Consider the following 17,877-nt stretch of genomic DNA (forward strand, 5'->3'; position numbering starts at 1 on the left):
CAGCACTTAAAGTTATCTGGATGGGTATATGAAGAGGAAGGGTTTAGAGGGATATGGGCAGAATGCTTGCAAATGGGACTAGATTAGGTTAGGATATCTGGTTGGCATGGACTAGTTTGACCAAAAGGTCTGTTTCCGTGCTGCACATCTCTATGACTCTAAAATAGTTGGGTGCCATAGAGTGCGTTTTGTAGTGGGTCTTGGGGACTGAGATTAAGGTGGATCTGGTGTCCCTCCTTTTGGGCTTGCTAAATCTCCCTTCTTTGGACATGCATGGGAAGCAACTGTTTAATATTCTTTCATTCTGTGCAAGGAAGGACATTATAGTGATATGGGTGTCAGAGAATCCCCTGGGACTTTTGGGGAGGTGTAGATTATTTATGGAGCACATCCCCCTGGATTTCCTTAAGAGTATGGTGCACCAGAAAACGGAACTGTTTGACAGAACATGGCAACTTTTTCTGAATTATTTAGACACAGAACGTCAGCTATATTGGTCAGTGCCTTTGTGTGGCCATGAGGGCTATGTTTAGTGGTGCAGGGTCCCCGGCAGGAAGAATCCCGAACAAATACGGTTTGCCTACTGATGTTCCTGGTGGCGGGGAGCTTTGGTTGGATTGCACTGAGTGTGCTAACTTAACTGAATGTAATTTAATTTACTTTGGTTTAACTTTGTTTAATTTAGATTTTTATTAGTTATTTATTTAGTTGTAGTTTTTGTAGATTTTTTCCTCTCTCTCCTCAGTGGTTTGTGGAGTAAAGTAGTAGTTTGTTTACTGTTATTGTCGTTATAAGGTGGTTATACTGCTTTGTAGTGATTTTGTAAAGAATTTAAAACCCCTTTTTCTCAAAAAAATTATTTACAAAAATAAAAAAGAATGCTGCCTGGATCTGAGAGTTTGAGGTGTAGAGAAGGACTGAATAGCATGGGGCTTTTTCCCTTGAGTTTCGGAGGCTAAACAGTGATCTTGTAGATGTTCATAAATCATAAGAGGCATGGATAATGTGAAGAGCCAAGGTGTTTTTTTCCCCCAGGATAGGGGAGTCTAAAATTGGAGGGCATAGGGGAAAGATTTAAAAAAGGACCCGAGAGACAAATTTTTCACAAAGGTTGGTGTGTGTATGAACAAAGTGCCAGAGGAAGCAGTGGAGGCTGGTACAATTACAATAGTTAAAAGACATCTGGATAGGTAGATGAATAGGAAGGGTTTAGAGGGGTATGGACCAAGTGCTGGCAAATGGAAGTACATTAATTTAGCATATATGGTTGGCATGGATGTGTTGGACTGAAGGGTCTGTTTCCACACTGTATGATTCTAGGAGGGTATCTGTGCATGTTCCAGAAATGTATCAAATCCAGCTTCATTTTCCCAGAATCTGCACCACAAGTTATTCTCTCTCAGCATTTTTTTTACTGAGAGTCAGGGAAAAACCTGTGTTTTTAGAATTTGGCATCAAAATCAAGTTAAATTGAGAGAAACCAACTTTCCAGAAATCAAGCATCCCAGATGGTTTATCTTATATCTGACCTAGTCTATTGATGAATACTTTGCTCTGTCAACCATATAATTTCCAAGTCCAAAAGTCATACCTTCTGCAATTTTCCATTCCTATAGGCCTGTTGGTTCTTAATAACATCAGGCAGGTACTTTGCACAATACAGTGCCACTTCTTCACCTGGAAGAAGCAAATTCAGGACATGAATTCAGACCAACTTATAATTTATTCCTTGAAAACATGAATTCAACAGTGACTGAGGAAATACACAGTAGATGAGAGTTGGAAGAAGACAACGTGACATAACCTGGTGTTGTGTGATTTTTAACTTTGTACACCCCAGTCAAACACCGGCATGTCTCAAACCGGTGCTCCTCAAACAACTGAATTTTTGAATTCCATGTTTACAGCTACAAAATATTAAAAATTAGCTAACAGTCAATTTTTAGAACGATAGATGAACAATTTCACAGAAATTAACAGCAATACGAGTATGCATGGGCTTAGCAACAGATCAAAACCACCAGGTTTCAGCATTTAAGTTCTGAACATTTTATTTGTACAGATGACCTGAAATTTCTATGTTATAAACTGAACCATTACATTTTCCACTTCCAACAACACTGAATTAACGAGCCCAGGATATTAACCTATGTTATATAAAGCTGTTTTGAAAGTTACTTGAAACTATAAAGATTCCAGTCAATCAGGAGACAAAGTATCAAGCACAAAATCACTTCACTTAAACTACCTATAAAATGAGTAACTTTTTAAATTTATTTGCAAACACTGACATTCAATAAAGCAAACAGTAAATCATTACGACTGCTTAAAGTAGTCGATTGGCTTGTCAGCAAAAGGTTGTTACATAACAACTTGAAATGATGGTGTCTTGCAATGTGCAAGACACCCACTTATGTATCACAGAAAATTCTTGTGCATTGGTGGTTTAGCCCAATTCATAAGATGGATAAAGGTAGAAGAATCAATCCCAAGACATGCACTGTGTTTAACCACGTACAGTACTGATTGAAGAGCTGCAAGCAAGTGACAAAAGAAAAAAATAATACAGACAAACTTAGGCATATTTCAATTACTTGGGCTAGGCAGAAAGGAATTTTCCAAATTATACTTTTCTCGTGTCTCCCCGAGAGATTACAACAGCAGAAGAATGGCTTAGCAAGTGTCTTGTCATGATGCTTCAAGTACAGTAACAACTCATTTTCAAGTTTGTATCAACCAATGCAGACTATAACAAATCAACTTAGTGTGATCTTGCAGATAGGGAATCAAGACGAACTGCAATTTTCAGGTGAAACTGGAGAGCAGGGCTGCAAACGTTCATTATAACCCATTTTGAGTGAAAAGAAATACTAATACCCATGCTCACATAAGCACACTCTTAAATAAACGAATGTGTAAGCGAAATGACTTCCAGCACTCATGTTCTCCTACCTCCATGTCCATCATAAACTGCAAACATTGCAGTCTCTTCATCCAATTCCGGGATACAGTTGTGTGCATCCTGAAAAACAAATTCATAATAAATTTTAATTTGTACAATTACCTGAGCAATGACCTTCCACGTTCCATTAAGCGTCATTTATTCAGAAACTTGCTACCTTCAACAGATTACTGCCAAGTGTGCTGCTGGGAAAGCATAGCATCCGAGGTGCAAGAGGATCGACGTTTCGGGCATATGCTCTTCATCAGGAATGAGGCTTGTGGGCAGGGGCTGAGAGATAAATTGAGGTGGGGGGGGGGGGGGGGGGGGGGGGGGGTTAACTGAGAAAGCAATAGGTGGATGAAAGTGATAGGTCGGGGGGGGGGGGAAATGAGGCAACTGTTGAAATCTATATTTATCCTGTGTGGCTGCAGGGTCCCAAGGTGGAACATAAGGCATTCTTCCTCCAGGCATAAGGTGGTAACGATTTGGCGGTGGAGGTGACCCAGGACCTTCATGTCCTTGATGGAGTGGGAGGGGAAGTTGAAGCATTCAGCCACGGGACGTTGGGTTTGTCGGTGCCGGTGTCCCAGAGATGTTCTCTGGGACGATCTGCAAGAAGGCGTCCTGTCTCCCCGATGTAGAGACAACCACACCAAGTGCAACGGATGCAGTAGATGTCATTGGTAGAGGTTCAGGTAAATTTCTGAAGAATGTGGAAGGATCCCTTGGAGCCTTGAACAGAGGTGAGGGGAGTGGTAAGGGCGCAGGTTTTGCACTTTCTGCGGTGGCAGGGAAAGGTGCCAGGAGTAGTGTGTGGACTGGTGGGGGACATGGACCAGACAAGGGAGTCGTGGAGGGAATGGTCTCTCCGGAACACTGATAGGTTTAGGGAGGGAAAGATATCTTTGGTGGTGGAAGATAATGCGACATCTGCAGAGGTTGGTGGGTGGCAGGTGAGAACTGGGAGGGTTCTGTCCTTGTTGCGTTAGGAGGGGCGGGGTTCAAGGGCTCTGGAGCGTGAAGTTGGAGGCAATGTGCTGTAGGGCATCGTCAACCACGTGGGAAGGGAAGGGAAGTTGCGATCATGGAAGAAATACGCTATCTGGGATTCTATGGTGGAATGGGTCATCCTGGGAACATAGGCGGCAGAGGCAGAGAAATTGGCAATAAGGGATGGCATTTGTACAGGAGGTAGGGCGGGAGGTGGTGTAGTCTAGGTAGCTGTGGGCTTGTAGTAGATGTCTGTGGTTAGTCGGTCACTGGAGATGGTGCTGGAGAGTTCCAGGAAGGGGAGGGAGGTACCCGAAATCGTCTAGGTGAATTTAAGGTCGGAGTGGAAGGCATTGGTAAAGTTGATGAACTGTTCAACCTCCTCGTGGGAGCACAAGGCAGCGCCAATACAATCATCAGTGCAGCAAAGGAACAGATGGGGGGGGCTGGTGCCAGTGTAATTGCGGAAGATGGACTGTTCCACATATCTGACGAACAGGCAGACATATCTGGGTCCCATGTGGGTGCCCATGGCTACCCCTTTGGTTTGGAGGAAGTGGGAGGATTTGAAGGAGAAGTTGGTGAGGGTGACGACCAGTTCAGCAGGCGGATGAGGGTGGAAGGGTACTAGTTGGGACAGCATGAGACGACGAAATGGAGGTCTTGGAGAGAACCGTCATGGTGGATCGATGTATACACGGACTGGATGTCCATGGTGAAGATGAGACGTTGGGGGCCAGGGAAACAAAAATCCTGGAGGAAGAGAAGGGCTTGGGTGGTGTCATAAATGTAGGTGGGGAGTTCCTGGACTAAGGGGGACAGGACGGTGTCGAGGTAGGAAGAGACGAGTTCAGTGAGACAGGCACAGGCTGAGACATGGGGTCGACTGGGGCAGTCAGATTTGTGAATCTTAGGAAGGAAGTAGAATCAGGCAGTGCGAGGTTGACTGACAATGAAGTTGGAGCCTGTGGGTGGGCGATCCCCAGAGGTGATGAGGTTGTGGATGGTCTGGGAGATGATGGTTTGGTGATGGGAGGTGAGGGCGTGATCAAGGGGGCAGTAGGAGGTGGTTCTGCAAGTTGGTCTCTGTGGTGTAGAGGTTAGTGAGCCAGACTACAACTGCACCACCCTGGTTTGCGGGTTTGGGGTGAGGGTGGTGTTGCAGCAGAGGGAGTGGAGGGCTGTGCTTTGTGAGGGTGAGAGTTTGGAGTGGGTGGAAGGTTGAGCTGGTCGATGTCACGGCGACAGTTTGAAATTAAGAGGTCAAGGAGTGGTAACAGGCCAGCACAGGGTGTCCAGGTGGATAGGGTGTGTTGGAGGCAGGAGAAGGAGTTCTCAGTGGCTGGGCAGGCGGGTGTCCTGGTTGAAAAAGTCAGCCTGGATGCAGAGGAAGAAATGTTCAAGATCGCAGTGTGTGTCAAACTTATTTATCTGGGAGCATAGAGGAATAAAGGTGAGGCCTTTGCTGAGGACTAAATGTTTGTCCTCAGTGAGGGGGAGGTCTGGGGAAATGGTGAACACTTCAACAGATTACCTCCTTGCAAAACAAAAATCAAGAGCAATGGCCCACTGTTACTCCCATATTCTGAGTTATAATGAATTACTTATCATGAAATTCCCAGCCTTTGGACGGGTTTTATTGCCATTTTGTCAACTACCTCAGTTGTCCTAATTACGACAAACAGTTTTAGTCCTCACAGCATAAATATCTTCAAATTATCTTTTGAATGACATGCAAATACATACAATAATGAAATGAACTATAGATGACAAACTTGTTTGCTCAGTCCATTAAGGACTTTTCTTTCAAAATGCAAATGAAGCAGAGAAACTGATTCTGCAAATTTGTACAGGTCCTCAGGATTTGACCTTTTTCCAAATAACTTGATCCTCCTTAGCCTTCAGGTAATTCATGGATTTTGCTTTCATATAAAGAGAAGTACAAATACGACTCCAACAACTTTCAAACTCAACACATCCATGGTAAAGAAATCCATTTGAGTGGTACTCTACTGTTAGGTCTGAAGATTGATAAGTCCCTGGGGCCTGACAGTCTACATCCCAGGGTACTGAAGGAGGTGGCTCGAGAAATCGTGGATGCGTTGGTGATTATTTTCCAAAGTTCGATAGATTCGGGATCAGTTCCTGCGGATTGGAGGGTGGCTAATGTTGTACCACTTTTTAAGAAAGGTGGGAGAGAGAAAGCAGGAAATTATAGACCAGTTAGTCTGACCTCAGTGGTAGGAAAGATGCTGGAGTCTATTATAAAAGATGAAATTACAACACATCTGGATAGCAGTAACAGGATAGGTCAGAGTCAGCATGGATTTATGAAGGGGAAATCATGCTTAACTAATCTTCTGGAATTTTTTGAGGATGTAACTCTGAAGATGGACGAGGGAGATCCAGTAGATGTAGTGTACCTGGACTTTCAGAAAGCTTTTGATAAAGCCCCATATAGGAGGTTAGTGAGCAAAATTAGGGTGCATGGTACTGGGGGCAAAGTACTAACTTGGATTGAAAGTTGGTTGGCTGACAGGAAACAAAGAAGTGATAAACGGCTCCATTTCGAAATGGCAGGCAGTGACCACTGGAGTACCGCAGGGATCAGTGCTGGGACCGCAGCTTTTTACAATACATAATGATATAGAAGATGGCATTAGTAATAACATTAGCAAATTTGCTGATGATACTAAGCTGGGTGGCAGGATGGAATGTGAGGACGATGTTAGGAGATTACAGGGTAAACTGGACAAGTTAGGTGAGTGGTCAGATGCATGGCAGATGCAGTTTAATGTGGATAAATGTATGGTTATCCACTTTGGCGGCAAGAACAGGACGGCAGATCACTACCTAAATGGAATCAATTTAGGTAAAGGGGCAGTACAGAGAGATCTGGGTGTTCTTGTACACCAGTCAATGAAGGTAAGCATACAGGTACAGCAGGTAGTGAAGAAGGCTAATAGCATGCTGGTCTTCATAACAAGAAGGATTGAGTATAGAAGCAAAGAGGTTCTTCTGCAGCTGTACAGGGCCCTGGTGAGACCACACCTGGAGTATTGTGTGCAGTTCTGATCTCCAAATTTGAGGAAAGATATTCTGGCTATTGAGGGAGTGCAGCGTAGGTTCACGAGGTCAATTCCTGGAATGGTGGGACTACCTTACGCTGAAAGACTGGAGCGACAGGACTTGTGTACCCTTGAGTTTAGAAGACTGAGAGGGGATCTGATTGAGACATATAAGATTATTAAAGGATTGGACACTCTGGAGGCAGGAAACATGTTTCCGCTGATGGGTGAGTGCCGAACTTGAGGACACAGCTTAAAAATACGGGGTAGACCATTTAGGACAGAGTTGAGGAGAAACTTCTTCACCAGAGAGTGGTGGCTGTGTGGAATGTTCTGCCCCAGAGGGCAGTGAAGGCCCAGTCTCTGGACTCATTTAAGAAAGAGTTGGATAGAGGTCTCAAGGATAGTGGAATCAAGGGTTATGCAGATAAGGCAGGAACAGGATACTGATTAAGGATGATCAGCCATGATTATATTAAATGGTGGTGCAGGCTTGAAGGGCAGAATGGCCTACTCCTGCACCTATTGTCTATTAAACATTCCCTCTCTTGACCACTGACACAGGATCAGCGCTATGAACCATACATAGGGTGTGCTGCAGCAACACAAAGCCTCTTTCCGTAATGTCAAACAAAACCACAGCTTCTGTCACCCAGTAGGACAAGAGAAACGAGCACATGGGAACACCACCATGAACTCCTACAAAACGCATACCTTCTAACTCGGACTGAAATGAGGAGAGATTTTTTTCACCCTGTGAAGAGCCTGTGGGATTCTCTGATTGAGGTCAAAATATTGAAGGTTCTCAAAAAGGATACAGTTCTTTCAGGTTAAAGGGATCAAAACATATAATGAGAAAGTGGGAGTAGGGTATCGAGTTTGATGATCAGCTGTGATCATTCTGAATGTTGTACCACTTGTCCAGGTTACCCTGTTCAAATGATTTACTCCAGTGCCTATTTTGTGTTTCTATGAATTGCTCACCATAGAAATTCCCAGTCTTTGAACTGCTTTTGTGGCCACTGTCACATTCAGTTTCAGGCCAAAGTTAACCCACAGAATGTTGATTGCAGAGACTTCAGTGATTATGCCAGTGAATGCTGAAAGATCATTAGATCCTCTTGTTGGAGATGGCCATACCCTTCTACTAAAACGGCAAGTAACATTTGTCCCACATTTCATCCCAGGCCTGAATGCTACTCAGATTTGTTTGCATGTGGGCAGACTGAGAAGCCCTAAACAGCAGGATGAAAGAACCATGACATTTAATGAACGGTGCAACCAACAGCAAATATTAGCAGGTTTTGAGAAGATTTGTAGCTCAGGTTGAGGTTTTGGGTGTAGGTTTGGGTCCGCTACATGGATGACACCTTTGTCACCATTAAACGAAACAAATTCGAGGAAACCTTCGAGACCACCAACAATATCCTTACTGGCATAAAATTCACTAAAGAGGAGGAAAACAACAACAAACCGCCATTCCTAGGTGTCACAGTAGAGTGAACAGAATGGGGAACTTCAAACCAGCGTCTACAGGAAAACAACACATACGGACCAAACAGTGAACTACAGAAGCAATCATCCCAACACCCACAAATGAAGCTGCATCAGAACATTATTTCAATGAGCCAACACATACTGCAGCATAGAGGAACTATGCAGAGCAGAGGAATACCGTGTATTCAAAAAGAATGGGTACCCAATGAACACAGTCCGCCGATTTCTCAGCAACAAACCCAAACAAGCTGACAAACACGTCCAGAAACCCTAGTCACTCTCCCCCCTACATCAAAGGCACCTCGGAAATGACTGTCAGACTACTCAGACGCTTTGGCATCATGGTAGCCCACAAAGCCACCAACACACTAAAAACTGCAGCTAATGAACTAGAAAGACCCTATGCAAACAACAATCAAAATTATTGTCATTTACAAAATATTGTGCAAGGACTGTAACAAACACTGCATTGGACAAACAGGCAGAAAACTAGCCACCAGGATACATGAACACCAACTAGCCACAAAAAGACATGATCCTCTCTCACTAGTATCCTTACATATGGATGAGGAAGGATAACGCTTCAACTGGGACAATACATCCATCCTAGGACAGGCCAAACAAAGACACGCACAAGAATTCCTAGAAGCATGGCATGCCAAAAACAAACTCTATCAACAAACACATCGAGTTAGACCCCCAACTACCATCCCCTGAGAAAGGGAATAGGAAATAACATCAGCACAGGAAATTATATCACCAACCCAAAAGAAACCCAAACATATAAATGGAAAGCAGGAACTATCAGCAGTGCTTCGCCTGAGGCCCACTGAAGATGTAACCTAGTAGGGTGATGAAACGTCTGGAAATGAACCTTCCAGCTCAGTGAGCAAACCTAATTCCACAACAGCAAATATCCCCATTTCTGACGTTTTGACAGACATTGAAAAAGCAACTGCAGAGGGGCCCACATCTCACAGAAGAAATCTAGCAGTTAATTGTCTGTGAAGTTCTTGTTTCAACGCCTTTTCCTCAATTCAAGTAAACATCATTTTAATTCATGAGATGCTTTGAACTGCCCAATACAATTATTTTTGCAATTTTTCATCCTTCTAATAATAATGTGTTAAGGCAGGTTTAGATAATTCCCACACAGCGAATCTGAAATTTTACTGTACTTGCATTTGGTCACTCCCATGTATCCCTCCATTTACATTCGTGTGGATACTTGGAGAATACATCAATATACTAATTTTTAAAAATTCAGATAAGGATAGCCAAGATGTCAAGGATTATAATTGTCAGAAGTTACACAGAAATGCAAATGACATCTAGACTGCACAATACAACGCGATGTAGTTTTTATTACAGTCTTTCATTATCGTTTGGGACACTCCTTATTTTTTATTTGGAAGGTGAAGTCCAAAGAATCAGGACAAAAAAGGAGACAGCAGAAAGATACACTGAGACAAAGCACAAGTAAAATGAACTAGAACCAACTTAAAAGAGAATAGGAAATTAGCCAAGTAGAAAGATCCTAGACAAATAGAAACAATCACAGTAGAGAGATGTTGGGGAAATGACATGATCAAGAATTTAGATTTTGAAGAGGTTTTTCAACACAAGCAGAGATAAGACTAAAAGGATAATTCTAGTATTTAATGAGGAAGAATGAATGTTAATCATTCCCCGATGGATTATCAGGAAAGTAATTTATATCTGTAGTTATGTTTCACAGTAACACTTTATTCATTGCAGATCTGAAACACAGAATCTCCAGTATGTTTCTTTCGTTAAAAGCACACACATTTCATAGAGCAATCGTCCCAGTTTTCTGGACAATATATAACATTTACTCAATATGGTTAAATTTCCTGTCCATAACTTCATTATTGTTTTGGGACACTGATGTGCACAAATTAACAATTTAAAAACAAAGCACCTCACAGCCCACACAGAGATTTGGAAACCACTAACAGAGTCACTGTTAAATGTATGGATTAAGTCAGTGTGTCTAAAGATGGTGTGGATCAACTGAATAACAACTTGTTTTAATATTAAAAAAAGGAAGTTCAGGCCCTCATGTGGTGCAATGGCAGTATCGCTACCCCCTGTCCAGGAGGCCCAGGTTCAAGTTCCACCAGAGGAGTGTAATAATATCTCTGAATAGGTTGATTAGAAAAATAGGTTACATTTTTAACTAGTTCAGGCCCTCTTGTGCAGTGGTAACATCCCTGCCCAGAACAGGGGAAACCTGAGTTCAAGTCTTACCTGTTCCAGAAGTGTGTAATAACATCTCTGAACAGGTTAATTAAATATAAATCAAATTATAATAACAAAAAGGGTCTGGTTGGATGCTCTTCGGAGAGCAGGTGTGGACTTGATGGACTGAATGGCCTGCCTCGATACTGTAGGGATTGTATTAAAGTCCAGGCCCTCTTGTGGTGCAGTGACAACGCGGTTACCCCTGGATCAAGAGGCCTGGGTTCAAGTCCCAATTGCTTCACAGGGTTGTAATAACATATCTGAACAGGTTCATTAGGAAAAACTGGTTAAGTAGAAAAATAATTGTTTCTGGATATCCTTGGAGTGGGAGCGAATGTTGTCCAGGCACTTTGAGGCTTCCCACAACTGGTAGGTATCATTGGGGCAGGAATGTGTTATATCCACCAAAACCACATTTATCTGTATAGTGCCCTTTACGGGGTGTTACATTTTAATTTGGCTTAATTTGATTGAATTAAATGGTTCTCAGGAGTATAAATATGGTATTTCTTTTTTAATTTGGTTTTTCAAAAGCATATATTAACAATTTTATGGCATAAGCGCAGTGTCCTTACCTCTAGGTCAGAAAGTCTGGGTTCAAGTCTGACTTGCCCGTGAGGTATCATAGTAGGTCCAAACATGTTGTTTAAAATAAATAAGGCATTGGTAATTTGCGTTGTATAATGAGGAGCTATACATTTATAATGTATACGGAGGATAAATCCTGGCTGCTGTTCTACTCCTAGCTGTAATGTGTTTAAAAAGTTGCAACAGTTTATTTGCAACTCCAACTACAATTGCCTTTTAATAAACCCTGGGATTCCAGTTCCCTTCTTCATACCCTCAATTGTGCATATTTTTATGAAATCATATTACACATTCCTTATATATAATTTTGCCCACTTCTGACCAGCATGCTTTGCTGCTTTATCTGATTAGTTTCAGTTTGGTGGTCAGCTTGTCTCAGATGCAGTTTCTAGCTGTTTATGGATTCATGGGTGACAGAATATAAATCAAACCTTACAATGACAGAGAGACATCCGATGACTTATCAATGCGTGGCAATTGAATGTTTTCATCAGTTTGGAAGAAATGAGGATACTAGAGCTAGTGCTATTACATCTGATTTTCTGGTTTTATAATTCTGAAACAAATAGGAGATGTTGATAACCAAACGCATGAAACCACAATGAGCAGTGTCTGAAGTGTTGCTTTGATGGGTTTAATTACAAAAAAAATGTTGAGAAAATACCACCTGACAACTGTGTACTGAAAACTAAAGTTGTCAAAGTAGAATCAAAAAGCTTTTAAGCATCAAATGAATTCCTGTGCTACTCAAAGTGAAAGACAACCTTGTTTTGCAAATGTGTTGCAATGAAAAAGCAGATATTGGCAAACATCCTGATATGCGTGAACTGAGTAACTGTTATTGGGTTTGGGTGCAAAAAGCAACCATCTAACTGAATTTACAGTTTTAATGAGATCAGATTTTTCTGTTGTATCTGGATTGATCAAACAAATGTAAACATGTGAGCAGTGTCAAAATGACAAACAAATGTACTAAAATTGTGGTGTATTAACCAAATAGATTTAACCAAGGTGAAGTTTCTCATGATCTAGAGAAAAAAAAATTAAGCTTTGTTGCTTTAAGATTGTAAACTATGGAAGTAATGCTAATACTTACATGATACAAACAAAACTATAGTTTTTCAACATTTGGGTGAACAAGTGACAAGGCCACATGCTATGACATCATCACCAAGTCCCTGAATTCTGGGGATCATTCCTGGTGTAAGACACCACAATAACTTGAAGGAAGTCCTGCAGAATTTAATGTCAGTTTTGGCTGCAAAACACTTGCCTTCTGGTGCAATGAATTTATATCCAGTGCACTTTGGCATGCACTTACTCCAAGATGCATGTCGAATAAATTTAGATTTTGCAGTCTGATTCCAGCTCAGAAAATAATAATCCATTCAAGGATCAGTAGAGGTGGTTAATCAAGTGATTCATGGTGGGTTACGTGAAGTAGAAATACATTGTCCAATGGAGGAAATTCAGAAGTAGACAATTAATTAGAACTAGATAATTTAGAAATAAAATTGAGAAATATTTCTCACACCATTGCAGAAATGTGACTCATTTTCCCAAGAAAGGTTATGGATACTGGAATAATTGAAGCTTTCAAGACTGATATTGATGGATATTTCTTGGGTAAACAGAACTGACATACAGATCATCCTTACTTGTCCTGTGAACTTGTCTAATTTTTTTTCATTTTATTCTGCATTCATCCTGGTCAGAACGTGTCTTACAAAAACGTTAAACAAATAAAAGTTGTTACATACAGATTTCTGTTCCTCCTCAATTGACAGAAATGCTCTTTCATTGGAATTTGAATGTTGCTCATAATTGGTTGTAAATAAATAGGTTCCAATGCAAGTTTGTTCTTGCTATGAAACTAGTTATTTCGTTGCATCCTAGGAATGGGATCAAATACCAGTCATGAGCAGGGATCTAGTCCACACTGGTTTAAGAAGGTATAAAATTACTATTAAACATACATGTTTTTCAGTGATGTACCATTTATCTAAGATTATTTTTAAGCAGAGACATATCCAGAGGACAAATTTCCTCCAAAGACAGCAAACATTTTTAGTGTATAAATCGCTGCAGTATTTTATTTAAGCTTTTCTGAATTCTGCCCTTTAGTGAAGCACACTACCTGGGGTTGCCTGATTTGAGTATCTGAGGTTTGTCAATACAAACTGAAAACGTGCAAACAATTTCCCCCCTCTCAACCCTGAAAAACACTTACTCAAGTATGACTTATTTCAAATGATTAGTTAATGCCAACTGAATGTTGATGGTGACTTATTTTGTTTGACCCCCTGGCAGCCCCCTGGTTAGGATTCTAGAGTTCCACTGCCATGTCCCAGAATTGTTTTCTTAAAGGTTAGTGGGGGTGGGTGGCAATGTCATGTTAGAGGTACAATCACATTAGTCATGACTTTATTGAACGCAGCTCATGCTCGATGGGGCAAATGGTTTGCTCCTAATTTCTATGTTCAGGTGATTCATTCAATATAATTGAAGCAGGCCAGATAGCTAATACACCAGGATCACTGAACCCATCTTGCTGAAAATGCCAAAGGAACTTGCTAAAGAATTTAGAAGGGATCCTTTTTGTGCACAATGTGACAGCCACTTATCAAACAATTTATAATTGAGCACAGACCCATCAGGGGTGGCAGGAAATATTCCCCAGAAAGCACCGACAACTGCAAGCATGTTAAAATTCCAGAAATGTTAATTCATTATACGCAATAAGATCGCCTTTTTTTGTAAAGCTGTATGTTCCTTTCAAAAACAAAAATGCTTAAACAGGAAGGGACAAGAAAACTAAGCAGTAGCTCATCATGATTTACAGCAACATATCAGGGAAAGAGGAAACAGTTAGTGATTGGAAATCCAAAAGAATCCAATACTTTGTTTCCTAAGGACTTGAGCAAAAAATAGTGGATAAACTAGTGCTCTTTTCAGTAACTGCTAGATCACTAACTGAAGCATAGCACTAACAAGCAGAAACATTATCTTCCAAGCTGGAAAATGTGTGGCTTACACAAAGTGACAGCAAATAAAAGCAAAATCCATTGCCAACTGCTTTCAACACTATAAATGTACACCACCAGTAGTGAAGCAGTTATATTTTACAGAGCCAACGATCACTAACGCTGAAGAAAGAAACCTCGACCAGCCTGTTGAGACATCCAGCAGACAGGTGCTGACCTTAATGTTGGCAGTGACAAAGAACTCCTAACATAAGCAAAGTGGAAATTGGTCTTGTTGTTCTTGGTGGGTGCAATTGTGAAGAAGAGACCTTAAACAAATGATGCAGACTGTCAATGGAGGTAGGAGTAATTTCACAGTTCTAATATCCAGTTCTTTGAGGAAATGGATGGTGATAACCAAATCATGTTACCAACACAATTTCCCCTGCATTAAGCTCTGGTGAGCTATTAACATTTATAGGGCTCTACAAAATGACAAAAAAAATTGAAACTTTCAACGAAGTGTGGTACATTAGTTGCTTTGATATTTTCTGTGTTAACTATTAGTGTTTTGATATCCTGTCTCAATAGTTGAAACTACTAGATAATTTGAAATGACAGTTGAAACTGAACAATGAGTTAAAATGAAGAGGAGATCACAATTCCGGCTATTCCCAGTTGATTCAAGTCACCGAACGAGATGAACAAAAATAAAAACTAACTGTTTCTGTCAGAACACTGCAATCTACAGAGATAATTTATCAGGTGGAGTTGCAAAGCTTTATACACATTTCCTGAGTACTTGAGCATTTTTCACAAATTCTACTGACACAGTTATTTGATAAACTTCATCTGGTCAGTCAGTGCCCAAACTGAAAACTTACCAGATTGTAAAGAAGCAAAACATTTTTAAAAATTTCAATACTTATGATTGTCACGGCAAGGTATTTGTTGCCAAAAACTAAGTGGTTAACTCGGCTACTTTAGAGAGCAGTTAAGAGCTAACCATATGTGCAGCTCTGCAGTCAACTGCAGATCAGACCGGTTAAAGACAGTAGGTTTCCTTCGCCAAAAGACATTCGTGAACTCGTTGGATTTTTATAACAGTTGATGACCAGCACTGAGGCTAGCTTTCAATTCCATAACAGTATTTAAGCTACACCAGCTACTGTGGTGGGATTTGAACCAATGTCCTAACACCCTTAACCCCGGTTTCTGGTTTGCTAGATTACCATTACCATTGTATCTGCACCTTCCCCTTACTTGAATCACACTGTCAATGAATGCTGTACTCAAATTAGTTTTTGTTAACAAAACAATTATTTATAGTCACCACATATTGCTGTCCAGAACAGGCAAGTCAGTAGGAATTCCCTCTTGTAGAACATCACCTTTACATTTCATGGTGTAGCCACATAAACTAAGTTATTTCCAAAGTTGGTCACTAAACTGAACTGCAAACAACAGCCAGACATGATTGGAATAGAATTAAAAACTTCACAGCCCTTTCAGGTATGAAGTATACACTATAAGTCAAGCTTTGTGACCAGATTTTTATCTTTCAAATCATAATTGTATTGATCTAGTGTGGAGGTCATTTATTTCTTATTTTACACTCGACTACTTGTCAGATGCATTATTTAACCTTACTTATTGACATAAATCTGTAGCAATCATTCTACTGAAAAAACATCCATCATCAGGCTCAGTATATTTATTATTTTTGATTTCATTTTTTCCTCTTTGCATTTTTAAAGATTCTATGTTTTCACAAAGGAATTAGATATAGCTGTTAGGGTAAGGGGAGAAAGCAGGAACAGAGAATGGAGTTACATCATATTAAATGGTACAGTCTTCTTGAAGGGCCAAATAGCCTACTCCTATTTTTTTCTATGTTTCTATCATAGCACACTTACCCAAAAGGAAAATACTGCAGATGCTGAAAATATGAAACAAGAACACAGTTGGAAAAACTCAGGTGGTTAGGCAGGTATGAGAAGTGAAATAGAAGTAATCTTCCATGAGAAGCCCAAAAGTAAGAATCATGACAACCATCTTTGATTATGGTTGTTATAATCTTTGCCCTCTCCAGTAGGATTTAGTGTGGCAGGTTATGAGATATCAATGAAGTGCTCACCTGTGAACTGTGGGCAGTTTGATCATGCTTGAGTGATTGACAATGAAGAGTTTCACTACACAGATCACAAAGTGCAATCTGAAAACAGCAGAGAATGCTAGAAAGTATGCTATGGATTAATATCTGGCATAAAGATGCCGATATCAATTTTTGAAAGTTGTGCATTCCTAAATACTTCGAACATTAGATCCTGCCTTCATTCACTCAAATCGAACGTACGTGGGAGACACGAAACAACTTTTTCAACACAATCTGAACGCTTTGAGTACAGCAAGCCACGTACTTTTTGATCAAACACTTGCTTAAACCGAACACATGCCTCTTGCAAACCGAAGTGTTGCCTCTTGCGTTTCCTCCACGAGGTATCACTGGACTTGCTCTTCGGAGCGATTTACATTGATTCAGAGTCGAACACACGCAGGGGGATCATTCATTCACAACCGAGTGCAAACCAACACAAACGAACAATCGCCTCGATCGCGAGAAGGGTTTCACAAAGGTATTTGAGCAAAAAACACGCAGGCACACGAGAAATCCGCGCAGGAACGGGCGAAGCCCACAGTACAAGGCCCTTTGCTGATAACGCGTGTTGTGCGTGTGGATTCATTCACTCACCTCCATGGAGACCCGCCAACCTTGCATGGCGGAAACGCCAAAGTTGTATCTGTCGGTGCATTGCTCGCAGGAGTTCTTCACTGTATTGGGTTGCGACAGGTAAGCACCCATACTGCTGCTTCCCCCCCTCCTTCCTCCTCCTCTTTCTTCTTCTTCCTCCAAGCAGCAGTACCTCCTCCGCCACTACTACTACCTGCTCCAGAAGGTGGTGGTAAAGAGAGGCGGGATTGGAGAAGGGGGGGGGGGGGGTGGTGGAGGATGCGGATGGGGTTCGATCCGCCTTTTGTTTTTCCGCTGGAGAGGAAGAGGAAGAGAAGGGCCGGAGAGACAAGCGAAACGATGCTTGGTGGAGCACTCTGACAGGGAAGAGAGAGAGAGAGAGAGTGTGTATTGGGTGGGAGGTTCAAGGGGAGGGGGATGGTGGGGAGACGCGGCTCAGGCGCATGCGTGATGGGGGTGTGGGCGGGGCGGGAAGGGGAGTCGGCGCGCGCCAACCGCTGGTCACCAGGGTAACCGCGGCCTAGCGGGCTCGGGCCCAGCGTCTGCCCAGCAGAAAGGGAACGAAAACAAAACCTTGCACTAACCACCTTCTCCCCCACCCCCACCTTTTCTGAAGAGAAGTTAACTCTCTTGGTTTCCTCCTCCCCCGGCACAAAAAAAAACGAGCAAGAGACGAAAGCTCGGATTTCTTCCTCTCACACAATCCCTTAGGATTGTATAATGTTTGTAAATGGATCTTAATCCCCGGCAGTGCCGAGAACTTTGACTAACTTCGAACCAATTTTAATCCTTATTTGAGAAAAGGTAATG

General features: G+C 41.6%; 1 protein-coding gene across 1 annotated transcript in view; it reads right to left on the reverse strand.

The window, feature by feature from the left end:
* Positions 1–17,582, reverse strand: part of ppm1g (protein phosphatase, Mg2+/Mn2+ dependent, 1G) — a 44,345-nt gene extending 26,763 nt beyond the window's left edge. The window contains exons 1-3 of the mRNA XM_072580350.1: positions 17,068–17,582; positions 2,953–3,022; positions 1,592–1,677 (exon numbers count right to left, since the gene is read on the reverse strand). Coding sequence (XP_072436451.1) covers positions 1,592–1,677; positions 2,953–3,022; positions 17,068–17,178 — 267 coding nt within the window. The 5' untranslated portion in view covers positions 17,179–17,582. The remainder of the gene's footprint in view (positions 1–1,591; positions 1,678–2,952; positions 3,023–17,067) is intronic.
* Between the last annotated feature and the right edge of the window lie 295 nt (positions 17,583–17,877).

This window comes from Chiloscyllium punctatum, chromosome 11 (genome assembly GCF_047496795.1).
Source record: "Chiloscyllium punctatum isolate Juve2018m chromosome 11, sChiPun1.3, whole genome shotgun sequence".
In the NCBI taxonomy this organism is placed as follows: Eukaryota; Metazoa; Chordata; class Chondrichthyes; order Orectolobiformes; family Hemiscylliidae; genus Chiloscyllium; species Chiloscyllium punctatum.